This window comes from Diceros bicornis, chromosome 39 (assembly GCF_020826845.1).
Source record: "Diceros bicornis minor isolate mBicDic1 chromosome 39, mDicBic1.mat.cur, whole genome shotgun sequence".
Lineage (NCBI taxonomy): Eukaryota > Metazoa > Chordata > Mammalia > Perissodactyla > Rhinocerotidae > Diceros > Diceros bicornis.
The window spans coordinates 22,573,454-22,591,117 of record NC_080778.1 but is presented as its reverse complement, the minus strand read 5'-3'; the positions used below and the strand labels follow the sequence as shown (position 1 = coordinate 22,591,117).

The 17,664-nt window shown below is 42.5% G+C and overlaps 1 protein-coding gene and 1 pseudogene across 4 annotated transcripts in view; one reads left to right on the top strand and one right to left on the bottom strand.

Annotated features, from left to right (window-relative positions):
- AIG1 (androgen induced 1) overlaps positions 1–17,664 on the bottom strand; it is a 238,232-nt gene that overhangs the window by 38,932 nt on the left and 181,636 nt on the right. For 2 of the 4 annotated variants that reach the window (XM_058534190.1, XM_058534189.1), the window contains exon 4: positions 6,320–6,435. The exons of the other annotated variants lie outside the window; for them this stretch is intronic. In XM_058534190.1, coding sequence (XP_058390173.1) covers positions 6,320–6,435 — 116 coding nt within the window. The remainder of the gene's footprint in view (positions 1–6,319; positions 6,436–17,664) is intronic. 4 annotated transcript variants of the gene reach the window in all.
- Positions 7,826–10,395, top strand: LOC131399800 (large ribosomal subunit protein uL11-like; annotated as a pseudogene).

Here is a 17,664-nt window from a genome sequence, read left to right as displayed (position 1 = left end):
CCTTTCTGGAGGCACTAGAGGACACTCAGTTTCTTTGACTTCTCTAGCTGCTTGAGGCAGCCCGCATTCCTTGACTCATGGCCCCCTTCCTCCATCTTCAAAGCCAGCAATGGGTGTTTGAGTCCTTTTCACATCACATCTCTCTGACCATTCTCCCATAGTCACCTCTCTCTCTGACCACAGCTGGGGAGGACTCTCCTCTTTTCAGAACCAGATGGTCAGACTGGGCCCACCCAGATAATGTAGACCCCTCTCCTCATCTCAAAGTCTTTAATGGAATTACATCTGCAAAGTCCTTTTTGTCATGTGAGGTAATGTATTCAGGGGTTCCAAGGATTAGGACATGGACATCTTTGGGGACCACTACTCTGCCTACCACACCACGTTAAAAAGGTATTAAAGGGGCTGAACTTGGGGTTTAATTTATATTTGATCTAAATTAAATAGGAAATCCTGTTGACTCAATCTTCAAAATATATCCAGAATCCCACTACTTCTCATGCCGCCATTTGTACTACCTCAGTCCAAGCCACATCATCCCCCATGAGGATTACTTTTAAAGCCTCTTCGGTGATCTCCTGCTCCATCCTTGCCCCCAATCCATTCTCGACATAGTAGCTAAAGTGATCTTTTAAAAACATCTCAGATCTTGTCAATTCTCTGTTCAAAACCTTCCAATGCCTCTCAATTTCATTCTGAATTAAGGACTCAGTCCTTATGATACCCTACAAGGCCCTACATGATCCTCTTTCCACTCCTAAGAGTCTCCGTTCACTCTCCCCCTTGCTGTGCTCCAACACATTGGCCTTCTGCTTCCCTTGAACACATCAGGAATATTGCTGGAGCGTTGAGTGGGAGGGGGCTCTGCATTTTCATTCTGCCCTCCACTCTAGCACTTTGAAATAGAAGGGGAGGGTATAGCCTGATTCTGGGATGTCTCTTCCCTGTCTGGGGGTCTAAGAGGGGAAATGGGAGAAGGATGAACATCTCCTGACTTCATTGCCTATGGTTGTGCAAACAGTTGCCCTTGTTTCTCTAGTTAATAGCAAATTCCCACTGATAAACGCTGTGAGGCTGGTGTTCAGATGCTTGCTTTTGCAAGGTTTGTAGGGATCTCTGAAGGGCTTCTCCATTGCAGAGGTTCTGTAAGTGGAAGATCCAACTGGCTCCAGCTCGCTCTCTTCCACACCCCCTGGCTCCTGCCCATGGTAGTACACTTGACAGTTTCTTGCTTCTGGGAAACCCTTACCCAGGGGCTGGCCTTCTTGGGTGGGCCACCATCAAGACAGCTCAAGCCCAGTGACCTTCCTCAATGTCAAACCAGATCCACAAGAAATTTACCCATTTTGGCCACATACAATGATGAGGCCATGGGCTGCCCTACAGCTGCCCCTCCCTCCACCTTAAGATATCCTTCCAAGGCTCTTTTCCTAGCTCAGGTAGGAGACATAAGGAAGGTTCACAAATCTGCTTCCTAAATTAGATCCCTGTCTCACCCCCGTTATCTACCAGGGATTCTCTTGGAACCTCTCACACTTGGCTTTGGTGAGTGTGGAGAGGCATTTTCTTCCTCAATGACTCTTCTAGACCCCAAACTCAAGACTGCAAAGACTCTCTCCCTCTTTCCAGCCAGGCTGAGGAGGGAGAGTGAAGAAGATGGGCACGGCAAAGGGTGTGGATGGTTGTGGTGATGGGTAAGGGAGCAGAGTCCTTTGGCTGTCTCTTACAAGCCCCACGAAAGGTGTCTCTCTTGAGAATGTGAGGTACTTATCACCTTATTCTTTCAGCTTGGTCCAGTTCTCCAATGCCAGGAAATCAGGAAAACTTTCACGGCCTATTACAGATGTAAAAGTCAACAGGGCAGACAGTTATGGTGGAATGGAAGGTTCAAGTTGAACAGAGAGAAATGTCATTTGCTGGTGGAAGAACTACTACATATTGGCTAGATTTCTTTAACTGATGAAGCAGCTTCCAGCGAAATAGGAAGATTTTAATGTGGTCTAAAATTTAATTTTCTTAGTGACGAGGGTGCAAATTTCAAGCTAAAAATTCTCTCCGAGACTTTTTGAGTACACTTCTATTTTTATTTCTGAGAATTTTTTCTCTGTTTTGGAAAATAAGGTATATTTCCAGTAGAAATTTGAGAGACTACAGAAAAGTTTCAACAAGAAAAGAAAAAACAATCTGAAATTGCATGGCTGAGGCCAGTTTGGTGGGAGATAGAATTCTGATTTGGGGCAATTTAGGTTTACATCATAAAAGAAAGATCATACTTCGTCTTGATTTTACTTTTATTTTCTGAGTTGGAAAGTTGTACGATGGACGCAGTTGGGGTAATGAGATCTGAATATGGAATTTATCAAAAACCATTAGGGCCTTGAGACAACAGAAATCCCTATTTTGCTTTAAATAAGCTTACTGAAGTAAGAAGAAATATTTATCCATAAGAAGAAAGTCCCAGGACCCAATTTCTCCCCTCCTTCACTAATGCGTCCTTGCTCCTGACTGCACCTTGCACATAGTAGTTAGCATGTATTATGCATGACCCCTGAGATCGAATGTGGGCCCTGACTGAATGAGAAACCACTGTGGAGGCAGGAATGGCCAGGGGCTAGAAGACTCCTCAGGACAGAGGAGACCAACTGTCAAACCCTTGAGGATGTAAATTTCCTAGGATCTGGAGTAGTTTCCTCTTTCTGTATCCTGCAGATTGAAAAGCAGCAACAGTACTGCAGGGAGATAGGGATCTGAGGAGCTGGGGGGGCCACAGCCAAGGAACAGACTGGCCACCAGGAGCCCTTCACCAGGTGGAGTGAAAATGTATTCTCCTGCGTAACGACCAACTAGAGGGTTACAGCAGTCAGCAGCCCATGATCTGAAAGCTCCCTGTTTTACCCAGCCCCCCTTTAAGATTTCCTGATGGTCCTTTCAACTTAAAAAACAAACGAATAAAAGTGCTATTTTCATATCCTTTAGGGTTGTTTTGGATTTTTCAAGTGAATAGTGTACACGTCAGGGAGAATGAGTAACAGGAGGGTAAAGAACTTAATGGCTTCTTAACTCAAATTCTCAAACTCTTGATGAGAAAGCATTATGTGTTCTTGCTACTATTTGTTGAAGAGCTTCTCAGAACTGATAATAGCAAATGTAGAAACTTGTGACTGCGTGCCGGAATTGTTTTGTGGGCCCTACATACATTCCTCACAACTTCCCCATGAGGCACATTCATGCTAGCCCTGTCCCTCTTTTATATTTGAACAAGCTAAAGCCCAGGAAGTTTCAGTGGAGGAGTCAGAACTCAATCCTAGGAAGTGGGCTTAGCTACTAGACGCTACTGCTTCAGATGTATTGCTTCAAAACAAAACCAAAACCAAAAACTTGATGTGAGTTACTCCTCACATGGCAGGAGGCAGTGGAGAGTGTGGTTAATTGCTCAGACTCTACAGCCACACACCCGGGCTTGCACTATAGTTCTGGCAACAGCCCAGTGGCCTTTCCTTGGGCAAGTCATATAATCTCTCTAAGCTTTAATTTCCTTATCTGTGAAATGGGCAAGATAATGCCTATCTCAAAGGGTTGTTTAAGGAACTAGATAATATTTGAAAAGCACTTGGCATAGCGATCAAAAGAATGGTATTCATTATGATTTCTGATTCTTACTGTTGCATTAGAAACCAAGGGGACCTCTGTGTTGTATCCTGCATGAGATTATATGGGTCATCCCATTTATTAGGGGAAATCTCACAAATAGGGTGCAGAGATGTGTGGGGGAGTGATGATGGAAGGGAGGTGTGCAGGAAAAGAGTTGAGTTCACCACAAATGGACACGGAGATGTTTGTGTCCCAGACACCTGGGTAAGTGGAAAGAGAAGTGTGGTGGGGAGGTAGAAGCGGACATGAAAGGAGTCTAGGATGACTTCAGACGCTAAGCTTGGGGAGGACTGAGATAGAGGTTGGGAGGGGGAGCCACTGAGGGTAGAAGCTCAATGGACTTGAGTCTATGAGGGAAAGGTCCAGTATCCCTCACTTTCTCAACTCTCCCTATCCAAATCTAAGAAGAGAATAGATTCAGATAGGGTGGGCGACTTGTGAGAATAGAGACACTAGAGTCAGAGCAAAGCAGACAGACAGCCTGGCCAGCCTCGGAGGCATAGATGCAGCTCAATCATCCCGAGGACTGTAAGGGAGATCCTATTTATTTTATAATTAGCACATGATAAGACGAATGCTTTCTTCCCTTTTGGCATGATGTTCTGGAATGTCCAGTTACAACCCTGGTATGCTATCAAAAGATTTCACATCCCGAACTTTCTGCTGTTGTGTCACTGGTACGTCTGGAAGGAAGCAAGAGCCAGTACCTTTTTGATAACAGTTAAAATCCTGGGATTTATATAACGTGACATGAAGTGCGGGGCACTGTTTAGCTCTTGGCATAGCTGTGAATGCCTAGGGCAGAACACCAAAGGAAAAAGTCTACTTTGAAAGCTTTCTCAGAACATATCCGAGAGAATTTGCTGGTTAATGCAAATACATGTCCAAACAAGTCCTGGGGTGCTTAGGGAGGATGCAGAGCTGGCAGGCCTCACTTGGCACGAAGAGCCTGAGTAATGCTTCATTTTAATGAGGAAGCTTGGGGGTCCATAATGAAGACGATGTGGTATTTCCCATGTGTCTTTTTGGAATGTGGACTGATTGTACCCACAGTGGAGAAAAGGCCATCAGAAAGTACAGAGTTCCTGAAACCTCTGGGGCTCTACCAGATTCAGATAATTTAATGGCATATAAATGAATTCACAGAAATACACCCAGAGTAAAAAACTTCCCTTCCCATAGGTAAGCAAATATAAGTGCAAAGTAATGAGACTGTATTTTTTGGGGGGAAGGGGGTTTGATTTTTAAACTAATGCTATAGGCAGTCCCAGATATGTTGTAAACATTGTAACATTCCTGGAATAATTGTGTAGCTTCCCTACTTGACTCTTCTGAAAGATCAGAGTCATCTGAATATCAAGTTCATATGTATAAAGCACATAAATTCATTTTTAAGATATAACTTCACCTGTGAGCCCTGATGGTTTGTTTGACTCTTTTCTATTAGATAAAGTCAATATTTAACATTTTAGGTGGGAAAACAAAATCTCAAAAGTGACCAGGAAAACAAACATTCTCTAGTCCACATGAACGGTCTTTGACTAGTAGATGGAGAAACAGATGGAATGAACGTTATTGCCCGTCTGTCAGGGTCTGTAGCCTGGATGTCCCTTAGAACCAGCTATAGGGTGTGACTTCCTAGAAGCAAATTCCTTTCCTGCTCATGTCTGGGGCATTACGTGCTCCTTCACGCCAAGTATGTGAAATACTGGACTGACCTTTATTTTATATTTCTGGGCTGGCTGGAGCAAAACGCTCCACAGAGACTGGGCCTCCCAAAGCGCTCTGGGATTTTGGAGGGATTAAGTACAGTTCTGGGGTGTTTGGAAGAACGTTATTCAACCCTTCAGGCTTAAAGGAGGGGATGGTGACCCAGAACTCAGGACAAGAGAGTCCCAGGAGGCGGAAAGGCTGGTGGGAGGGACCTCTTCTGTGTGTGCTAATATATCAAAGAGAACTTGGAATCATAAAGAGAAAAAGAAATTCTCCATCTTAAGATAAATAATTTTGAGATGTTAAGAACTGAAATTAATATGAAGTAAACTCATCAGACAAAAACTCTTTTATCAGATAAGTTTGGCACCTCATACTTGGGATTTATTCCTGTCCAATAGACCAAGGGGAGATTTTTCGTGATTCATTTACCACGATTTTTAAAAACAAAACCGTTAAATATACGCTATCTGTGATAGCTAATTCTGGGATAGGTTGTAAACTGACTCAGGAAAATGTACATTTTCACCTGTTTCTTATGAAGTTTAAAGTCACTTCTCCAAGAGGTCATTTCTTCTGTCCTCATTTGCATTTGCTGCAATTCCCCCACTCCCCAACAAAAGCAACAACAACAAAAAATCCCAAGCAAAAAAGCCCTTAAGCAATAAAACTGGTGTCCAAGAAAAACATTTAGTTTAAAAAAGAGTTGAAAAATGTAGCCTTGGAAGAACCACTGCTTACATGGGATTGTTCAACAAATTCCTGTTGTGTGAGGTTTGGCATATACTTTCTAAAAATATAAGCATCTGGGGAAATGAGACAAAGCCCAGGTCTTGGACCAAACGAGGCACACAGTGTGAATCTGTTAGTGATTATATCCATAATGAAATATGTGCCCAAATTTAGCAGTGCAAAATCTAATACAATATGAACACCCAGCAGGCACCGTCCTTACCATAATATATAGCCAACAGAGAAGGTACATATGGCGGCGAGTCCACTGCTTCTGCTGGGATATGCATGGTGTGATGTTCTCATCTCGATTAATATAAAGGGCAAAACCGTTGTGTGCTGAAAAAGAACAGAGACCAGGTGACACAGATTCTCATCACTGCCCCTTGATAGTTGTTTTTTCTCCTGTAGGAGAACAGATAGTGTAAATTCTTAGCAAAAGCACCATTGCAGAAAGCAGTAGATGGCTAACCAGAGGTAGAATGGACATGAAGACATGCAGTGCTTCAATTGCTCCATTGGTAATTTTTTCTCTATCTTAATTTTTGAAATTTTATTTTATTTATGCCTGTTACAGGAAATTTCGATAATATAGAAAAATATATAGGAAAGAAATTGGAATATGAGAAAGGAATAAAAATAATCCCTATTAACATTTTGGTACATGTCCTTCCCCCCCCCTCCTTGGTTCATATTATTTATATATAGTTAAGATCATACTGTGCATGCAATTTTGTTTTGTAGCATGTGAATTTTTGATATGCCATTTTAAAAATCCTTCTAGAATATCAACCCTGATCATCGCTGCTTAAAAGTCCATTTTATGGATGTACCAAAATTTATTTAACCAATTCTTGTCCTCAGACCTTAAAGTAGTAGAAGATTTTCAATTTTTCATTTATTAAAAACATCATGATGAATATCTTTTGTAGAAGTCTTTGAATGTTAAATTATTTTCTTATAGTCAAAAGTTATGAAGATTTTAAGGCCCAAATTATGTGTGTACCAGCAGCAGGTTAGGATATAATGCCAAATTAGCTTCCAGAAAGGCTTTGCCAGTTGTATTAGCAGTGCATAGATTTAGAAATGATGTTTGAAGGTGGACACCAAAGAAACTGGGTGGCACATTCTCATTTGCTTTTTGGACCCAGTGGCCACTCTAGGTACTCAGTTCAGTGGACCAGGATGGGGATGAAATTTATCCCATCCATATTGTAAGAAGAAAGAAAAGTCAAGTACTCTCAGTATTGAAATTTGGTGGACAGATATAAAGGACAAAGAGCTTCTTAAGTAGGTCAGGATTTAGATTTACCTTCCAACATTGGAGAGTTTTCCAAGAGTAAGAAGATGGCGGAACTGAAGCCTGAACTATCTGCAAGTTTGAATTCTGCTTAGTATCTCCTTAATGGCCATGAGAGAATCTTTGTTCTGTGCTTGCTGCATTGTTTGCATATTCAAGGAAAGGGCAGGAAATTGAATGCTATGAATTTTAAACTCTAATAAATATTATAGTAAAACGGAACCAGGTAGCAGGTAGGCTTTGGCAGGAAAAGACATGTTGGGTGAACATCTTTGGAGCAAATTATTGTTTATAGTCATAGAAAAAATAGAAAGACATGATTTGGTAAGAAATATTAAGACAACAGAAATTCTTTTCCTTAAATATTCTCTTCTAGATAACTGTTCTTGACTGCCAATACATTAGTAATTAGAGTATGGTGTTCCCAGAATGTCAGGTGAGTGATTCCACAATTGGGTAGCTTTATATTTCCTTATCCTTTGCTTTTCTATTATTGTTTTAAAACAGTATAATTAGCTCAAGGGAACCACGCAGAATGTACATGGGTGCTAATACAGAGGCAGTATGTACTTTAAAGATCTATTCTATTGGTTTTTCACTACCTTCTAGTCACCTCAGATGACACTTGCCTGGAATTTGATCAGTAAATTGAGATGTCAACAATAGTTTTACAATGGTGCATTTATATAAAATTCAAATACATAGCTAGCAATAAGGCTATGTCTTATCAAATCTTACATAGAACAATCCCTGCAAATCGAACATTGACCCTGGAGATAATGCTGGCTCTGATGGCCTGTGTGGGTTTTAGAATGACAATGATATTATTTTTGACTCAATACTAAAAAATGTTTAAAGTCTACCTCTTAATTCACTGCTCCAAACTAAGCAGAAAATCATTCATTTTTCTTTAAAGTTATATAAGGTCAAATAACTAACGTGAATATTCTTAGTTATCAAGTTATCGTTATTTTATCTAGCCTACGTGCTGATTATCAGATGTCATACCTGGAAAAATTACGACGTACTTTGATGATGCCAGGCAGAAAATCTCTTTGAAAAATGAGGATCTTTCTAGATCACTTCCTCATTGGCATCACCACCACTAAAGAGGAGCTACATGTTCCATCAGTGACATCGCCACTGATAAAAGATCTTTTTGTGGTTAGCGGTGCCTGTGCAAGTTCGGCTAGTGGCAAATCTCAGAAGAAGGTTTTTCTATATCAAGGTGACAGCTTAACGCTCAGAATTTTCAAGCATTAATGAATGTATATCTCCCTCTCTAAACACTTATAATGTAAACCATGTTGCCAATAAACAGTATATATTAAAAAAAGTACATATAGTGCAAAATATTTATTGCAAATATAAATGTAGCCTTACAGGTAACTACAGTTTTATGAACTAAAACATGGTAAAATCTATGAATGATCCTGCTGAAGCTCTCAGTGACTTTTAGCAGCTCAGTTGCAACTCAAAATCTGTAGCAGCAAGAGGGAAAATTATTTCAGAACCATGGGTACAAGAAATCCAGTTCTAATCCACTCCCAGGCAACACTCTGCTTCAATGACTTAAGGACCAGGAAGGAAATATTCAACTCCAATATTCAACTCCAGGACCACCAGCTGTATAAGAACGATAACCTTACATTTTGTTCACTATATCTGTAGCGCTTAGGAAAGTATCTGGTACATAGGAGGTGTTCAATAAATATTTGTTAACTTAATCTTCAAAACAACATCTTTTTTTTTTTTTTTTTTTTGTGAGGAGATCAGCCCTGTGCTAACATCTGCCAATCTTCCTCTTTTTTTTTTGCTGAGGAAGACTGGCCCTGGGCTAACATCCATGCCCATCTTCCTCCACTTTATATGTGACGCCGCCACAGCATGGCTTGCCAAGCAGTGCGTTGGTGAGCGCCCGGGATCCGAACTGGCAAACCTCGGGCCGCCGCAGTGGAGTGCATGCACTTAACTGCTTGCGCCACCAGGCCAGCCCCCAAAACAACATCTTAAGTGGGAATTATTAACTCCATTCTGCAGATTAACAAAGACTCAGAAAATTTAATTTTCTTGCCCAAGTCTGGAGGTAGGGTTCAAGACCAGTTCTGCCTGCCTCGAGATCTCATGCTTTGTTTTCTACATTAGAAATATATCTTTAAAAGATATCAGAGTTAAATCATCTTTGAACCAATAAACTTGTGGGAATGCATGATTGAAGATCACTTGTGCTATCTCTCAACAGACCAGAACTATTTTTTGGTTGAGCCTCAAAATAAACAAAAAGCTCTTCATTGTGAAAAATATATTTTGCTAAATGAGTTCTTTCCTGTGGCATATAGCATTCTGAATAATAATAAACAATAAAATCAGCTGGCATAGTCAGAACCATTCAGTGGCGCAATGATAGATAAAGATGGCTGGAGGCAGCTCTTTCGGCTTGGAGGACGCCAAGAGGCAACTTTCTTGGTCGTCCCTCATCTGGGTTCATCTGGCACCAGCCACCTCGGCCATCTCACCTAAGTTCAACCCCAACGAGATCAGTCATGTACCTGAAATGCACAGGTGGAGAAGCCAGTGCCATGTCTGCCCTGGCCCCCAAGATTGGACCCCTGGGTCTGTCTCCAAAAAAGACTGGTGATGATATCCCAAGGCAACAGGTGACTGGAAGAGTCTGAGGATTACAGTGAACCTGACCATTCAGAACAGACAGGTCCAGACTGAGTGGTCTTCTGCCTGTGCCCTACCATGAAAGCCCTTAAGGAAGCCATTCAGAGACAGAGAGAAGAAAAAACCATGAAGCACAGTGGAAATAGCATGTTTGATGAGACTGTCAACATTGCCTGACAGATGCAGCACCAATCTTTGTAGCCAGAGAGCTCTCTGGAACTGTTAAAGAGAACCTGGGGACTGCCCGGTCTGTGGGCTGCAACGTTGATGGCCGGCATCCTCATGATATCATAGGTGACATCAACAGCGGTGCAGTAGAATGCCCTACTTAAAAAGTACAAAGGAAAATATTTCAACAAAAGATCATTTGACAATTAAAAAAAGAAGAAGAAAAGCAGACTCAGGAATGATCTGTTCTATTCCTCAAACACAAAGACCTTTTAACTTACACTTTTCTCAGACAAGTGTAGATACACTTTGAATAAACAAAGAAGGAGATAAAGTCTGCTGGCCAGAGGGGGCTCTTAAGAACTGTATTAGACTGTTTTCTGCAGTACATTGTCAATAGAACAGTTGCCCAGCAGCTGAGTTACTGAGGTTGGACTAGTTCTTTAAGTGATAAGTAAAATGAGAGTTTGACAATCCATGGAGGAAACCCTTGGTCCACCCTGTAAACTCTAGCCTAGGAAGTACTAATCTAAGATGTAAGTAGTTATCCTATCCTAAGCTCAGTCTTCCATTGCTGCTAATTTTAATGAGATTGTATTTGGAAGATTGTGTCCAAAAAGAGAAGCCCAAATCCATCTTGGGCTTTTGCATCCTTTGTGTTTTTCTTAATGGGGTTTGGGGGGGGTACCTTCTGTGGAGCACTGATTACTGCCATCAACGGACCAGCATCTCACAGCAAAGGTCCACCTGTGGAGGGGAGCCACCAGGTGGTGTTGCCTCTGCACGGAGATGCTCAGATGTGAGCAGAGGGCTGGGTTTGAGGAAGGACCCATGACTTAATTATGATGTGAAGGAGATGGGATAAGACAAAGACTTTTGGAGAAGAGGCTCCAAGGAAGAAAGCAGTGTGGTTAAGTGGAAAGAAGAGGAAACTGGCATGAGGATCTCGTTCTGATTGTGTCCACCTCGCTATAAGACTTTAGGCAGGTTCTTGCACCCTGGTGAAGTCAGTATTATTCTCTGTACAATGAGGGGGTTGGGTTAAATCAGCGCATCTCAAACTTCAGTCATGAAGAACGAATGTTTTGAGTTCTGCTATATCACATACCAGCCAGCCCTGGTGGTCTAGTGGTTAAGATTCAGCACTCTCACTGCTGTGCCCCAGGTTCATGTCCCAGTCAAGGAACTACACCACCCCTCTGTCAGTTGTCACACTGTGGTGGCTGCACGTTGCTGTGGTGCTGAAAGCTGTGCCACTAGTATTTTAAACACCAGCAGGGTCACCCATAGTGGATAGGTTTCAGCAGAGCTTCCAGAGTAAAACAAACTAAGAGGAAGGACCTGGCCACCCACTTCTGAACAAATTGGCCATGAAAACCCTATGAATAACAGCAGAGCATTGTCTGAGAGTGCCGGAAGGTGAGAGGATGGTGCAGGACTGGGCAGGGTTCCGCTCTGCTGTGCACAGGGTCACTAGGAGTCGGTATCTGCTTCACGGCACTAACAACAGTTATAACAGACTGGAGCCCATGAAAATGTTTTAATTTCTTTTAAAATCAGAAGAAAAAAATGAACTTTTAAAGTTGAAGATTATACTCATCTTTATACTATATAGTATTGTATATATACTGTTTCATGACTGCCTTTGGGCTATATATATACGGAGGAAGGGACTCACAGATGCAAAGTGCCTGGGCCTACAAAAGTCAAGTCATAATACAGCCCTGTCATATGTTACCCAATCTTTTTTTAAAAAAAATGTTTTTTACTCTATTCACATTTTTTCTAAAATAAATGTATTTAAAAGGAAACTTTATATAAACTCTAGTAAATGGAACGTCACTTGTCGTAAATGGAAGATAACCACAAAAACAAACACAAGGAACACTAGTTGATCCTAATAAATGCTTGCCTGTGAAAGGCTCTGATTCTGGCCTGCTCTGTACGTGTTCAAGAGGGATGTTAGCCAGTACTAGAGGGCATCAAACACACTAGATGAAATAGAGACTGTCCTGAACAGAATCAGAGGGACTGGAAGACAATTGAGAGGGAATTACCTTTTCACTGTGTGATTCAACATTACGTAATGGCAGGTCCCTGTGCCACATAAGTTATCCTGCATACCACGAGAGCTACGCAGCCTATGCACTGGAACAGGTAATCTATAAGCGTAGCTGTGCCCTCTCACTGCTAAATTATTTGTTTTATGAACAGACGTTCTTTTGCCAGAAAAATGGAGAGACGGATGAGTGGGACATTTAGGTATTGATGGAGGAATTTAATGGTATTTAACAGTACTGAAGAAATGGATTTCCATTACACAAGAAGGATCTGGACTTGCTATTGGGAACAAGATTTTGATTATCTCTAGAGGCAGTCAGGAGCCTATAACCCAAAGGGACGTTTTAGAACAACCTGTGCTATGGAGTAAACAGAAGGATAAAAACTGTGCTGTGTGATGGTATGAATTCAGGCAAGTGGAAAGGATGAGTTAGGGGACCACTGGATGAGTTAGATTATTTCAGAGCTCTAGAAACTATAGCTGTAATCAGAGTGTACAATATAAAAAACAATAAACAAGAGTTGAAGACTATGTTCAACTGCCATTTCCCTGGTCTTTCTACTTCTCTCCAAAATATTTTTTTAATATAAGAATACTGCTCCTAGACCATATGAACACCAGATAAAAATTGTTTCTTCCTTGGAAGCAAAACCAGCTTTTGAATGTGAGGTGTGCCAGACCAGCCCTGGCCTAGTTGGGTAATAATAGAGCTGGCAGCCCCACATCCACTTATTTGCATCTGTAGGACACAAGCAGGCCCCTGGGAGCGTTCTCAAAGTAATGTGTGCATCAAATCCCCAGGCGAGCTCATTAAAAATGAGACTGCTGGGCCTCGCTCCCAGGGTGCCTGGTTTACTGGGTGCAGAGTAGTGCTCATGGTGGTCCCCACGTAGGGAGACCACAGCTCTTGCCTTCATATTGTCAGGACATCTAGGTTTTCTTATATCCCTATGACAACTTTTGATCATAAATAAAAAGGCGAAGGATGGCTATGTGTGTGCATGTGTGTCACCGAGCACCCGTATTCCTGTGGGCACCCAGGCTGCAGGCAGGGCTAGAGAGGTGACCAGACTTACCTGAAGGATGGGGTGAGAGAGAGTCTCTATGATGTCCCAATAAATTTACACGGATATCACAGATGAAAATAATACGGAAAACTGCTGGAGGATCCAGAAAGTTGGACACTCCAGAGTGCGACTTGAATATTTCATTTGTTTGCTTTTCCCCCCTCCATCACCCCTAGAATAAAAGGGAAAATTTGGGGGCCAGCCTGGTGGCGTAGCGGTTAAGTTCGCACTCTCCGCTTCGGCATCCCGGGCTTTGCAGGTTCAGATCCCGGGCGCGCACCGATGCACCACTTATCAAGCCATGCTGTGGCAGAGTCCCATATAAAGTAGAGGAAGATGGGCACGGATGTTAGCCCAGGGCCAATCTTCCTCAGCAAAAAGAGGAGGATTGGCATCAGATGTTAGCTCAGGGCTAATCTTCCTCACCAACAAAAAAAGGAGCAAATTTTATTCTGTAATAAAGCAAGGGGGAATTTCCAAATTTGAGGATAAAGCTCATTGTATTAGGAAAACGTGATCTAAAATGATGGAAAGGGTGACATCAGAAAAATGGGCGAAAATCACAAAAGGCTGAGTGATCCTAACTTTCGCAAAGCTTCTGGGTTCTCCAAATAAGGCAAATGTTTGATGAATACAGGGAAAAGCAGCGTTGGGTGGGCACAAGTGCAGAGTTGGGGTGGATCTTCCCTTGGGGCAACTGTAAATTCAGTCAGTGGACCCGGGGAGATGGCAGTGGCATCCCTGGCAGCGCGCAAACAAAGCTGATGCAGGCTCTAAAAGACCTAAAATTTTAACTCTGAAAACCTGACCAAATGTTTTATCCTGCCACCAGAAACTGTCATTATTAATTTTACGAAGTGGTCAGCTCAAAATTTGCTGCCCTCCCTCATTCTCTTCATAGTAGAGATGTTTTAGTGCTTTGAATGACAGGGAACTGCCCGTTTTAACCACCATAGGTTCCATTTCTCCAGAAGTCACATGGAACTTTCCCTTGTCATGGGCCTCCTCTTCTAAGGGCTGAAGTGCTGATTTTCATGTGGGAATGCCTGTACAACACGACACAGAATCTCTCCCGAAACTGCCAGAGCCCTTCTGCTTGTGCCTTTTAGGTGCGGTGTTGAATATCTGCTCCTGCTGGCAGTCAAATCAGTCTGCGATGCCCTTACCCAGGCATCTCTGAATCAGGTTAGAAACATGCTTGACCTGGAGTCAGAAAGATTCAGATGGAACCAATGATGACGAGTGCCAGTATGTTCCAGGCATTTCCAAACTCTTTATGGGCTCAGTACTCAATTTGGGATTCCTCCAATTCTAACATTAGCCCAACAACTCTTAGGATATGGTTTTAATAATTAGGCCAAATAAATAAAATAGTACAATGCATTAAACCAAGACACGCATATCTTTGCAATTAAGAGCAAACGATGCATCACAGAAACAATTACACTGGAACAAGGGCACCACTTTACTGGGCTCTTATTTTCGCATTTAAAAAGCATTTATTTGTTTATTTTTTTTGGTGAGGAAGATTAGCCCTGAGCTAACATCCATTGCCAATCCTCTCCTTTTTCCTGAGGAAGACTGGCCCTGGGCTAACCTCCGTGCCCATCTTCCTCTATTTTATTTGTGGGACACCACCACAGCATGGCTTGATGAGCGGTGCGTAGGTCCACACTGGGATCTGAACTTACGAACCCTGGGCCACTGAAGCAGAGTGTGCAAACTTAACCACTACACCACCGGATTGGCCCCTGAAAAGCATTTTTAATATGACCTGAGGACAGTCGATATCTCCTGCTGGATCTTCCTATCGAAGGTATTCACAAGGTGCCGAGGGTCTCCGGCATCATTAGGGGCCTCCAGTGGGCCATGTATTTTCTCTCTCCTTTCAGCCCAGCAGCCCGTGGGCCACCAAAAGGAATTCTTCTTCTTGTGAATGTGATGCCAGAGATGACCCATGTTGTCCCTTTAAACATAACAGCGACTTGGAAGTGACCTCATATTCACTTCTTCCATGAACATTTCACAATTGGTATTTGCAGTTCTCACAGAGCAGCCTCTCTAATTACTGCCCTCAGACCATCTAATGATTCCAGTAAGATGAGATAGATGCAGACCTGCAGGCTTGTGATGGCACAATGGCCGAGCGATCCACTCTGCTGGGGTGTGTCAAGGGAAAACATCACCTAGCAGGAGACTTGTGAACTGGGTTTTTAAGTGTGACTCGGGCTTCACAAGCAGAAGAAGGGGTAGAGGGCGAGGTTCATTCACAAGACCAAGAGGAAGAAAAAGTGTGTACAGGCACAGCCCAGACCACCGAGGGGACTGTCACCGTGGCAGGATGTGAAGGAGCATGAAGAATTAAGTTTGGACAGGGGAGGTGGGCATAAGCCAACTCATGGAGGGCTTTTATATGGACTTTGTCCTGTAAAAAGCAGAGACACCTCTCTAGGCTTAAACTCCTCCCATGGAGTTTGAGGGACATGGAGGCAGGATATTAACAGTAGAAAGAGTAAGCTGGGGGCAGGGTGGACGGTGGATTGAGAAAGGAGAGATTGATCTACTACCATGTTGCCTTCTCCTTCCTTCCTTTCTACTGCTCTTCTCTCAAGGAAGGGGCTTGATTCTCTCCATGACCTTCCCCTGTGCCTTTCTCAGCCTCTCTCCTCTCTCCCCTACCGCTCTGCAGCCCCCTCACCTGCAGTTTTCCCCTCTACTCTTCTTTTCTCTTTTACTTTAATAAGTACCATAATACTGAAAACAACATAGAGAAAAGAACACAAAAGAAAGTTAGGGACCGGCCTGGCGGTGTAGTGATTAAGTTCGTGAGCTCCACTTTGGCGGCCCGGGGTTCACGGGTTCAGATCCTGAGCGCAGACCTATGCACCTCTCATCAAGCCATGCTGTGGCAGACGTCCCACATACAAAGTGGAGGAAGATGGGCACGGATGTTAGCCTGGGGCCAATCGTCCTCAGCAAAAAGAGGAGGATTGGCAACAGGTGTTAGCTCAGGGTTAATCTTCCTCACAAAATCAAAAAAGAAAGCAAGCTAGATTCTAACTTAGGCAAATATGTATTTGACAGGGAAACATGTAAATGTGACTTCTTTCATTGCTCTGTGTGTATGATGCTTCCACTATAACTAATTTATGCACATAAATACTGAATATATAAGAATAAGAAGAGCTACCATTTACTGAGCTGCTAATATATGCTCAGTTTTATACTAGACATTTAATTCTCACAGCAACTCTAATGAAGAAGTTTTTTTTTTTTAAGACTGTTTTTTATTTTTTATTTTTATTTATTCATTTATTTATTTTGAGGAAGACTGGCCCTGAGCTAACATCTGTTGCCGATCTTCCTTCTTTTTTCCTTTTTTCTCCCCAAAGCCCCAGTAGATAGTTGTATGTCATTGTTGTACATCCTTCTAGTTGCTCTATGTGGGACATCACATCAGCATGGCTTGATGAGTGGATATGAACCGATGAACCTCGGGCCACGGAAGCGGAGCATGCGAACTTAACCACTATGCCACCAGGCCGGCCCCTCTAATGAAGGAGTTATTTTCTCCTTCATTTTATAAATGAGGAAATGCGGGAAGGGAGGGACTGACTTGTCAGGGGTCCTGGAGAACCAGCAGATGGTAAGGGCAGCCAGCATTAGACCTCAGATCTACCCGACTCCAAAACCCGTACTTTTACTGAGTGAGACATGCTGCTTCCCATGCTCCTTTGGTGGTTCCTTCAATAAACACTCCTGCCACGTGCTGGTCACGGTTCCAGTACTTAAAATATATCTCAGAACGGAGCAGACCAAGATCCTTGCCTCTAGTGGATTACTGTTCTTAGGAATGCATTTCAATGAGGCTAATGCAAATTTGGAGTCTCTCACCTCAGAAAAGGTCAAATTCATTAGGGTTGAAGAAGGATTTTATGAGATCCTATAGGAAAAGTGGCTCATACAGTCCAGGCAAAAAATAACTAAAGTTGTTTTGTGAGATCTCCCACTTAAGACAAATGGCCAAATAATATTGCCTAATATTTATTGCACTCTAGGAACTGTACTAAGTACTTTACATGGATTAAAACTCATTGACATCTCACAAGGATCCTTTGGGGCGTATATTATCATCAATTCTATTTTACAAAAACTGAAGCACAGAGAAGTTAAGAAAGTAGCTCAAGGTCACCCAATTGGAAGGTGGTGCGTTTGCGCTTAGATTGGGCAGTTTGATTTCTGAGCCCACCTTTTTAACCATCATGCTATATTGCCTCTGGAGCACTTGGGAAGACCGGAGGATG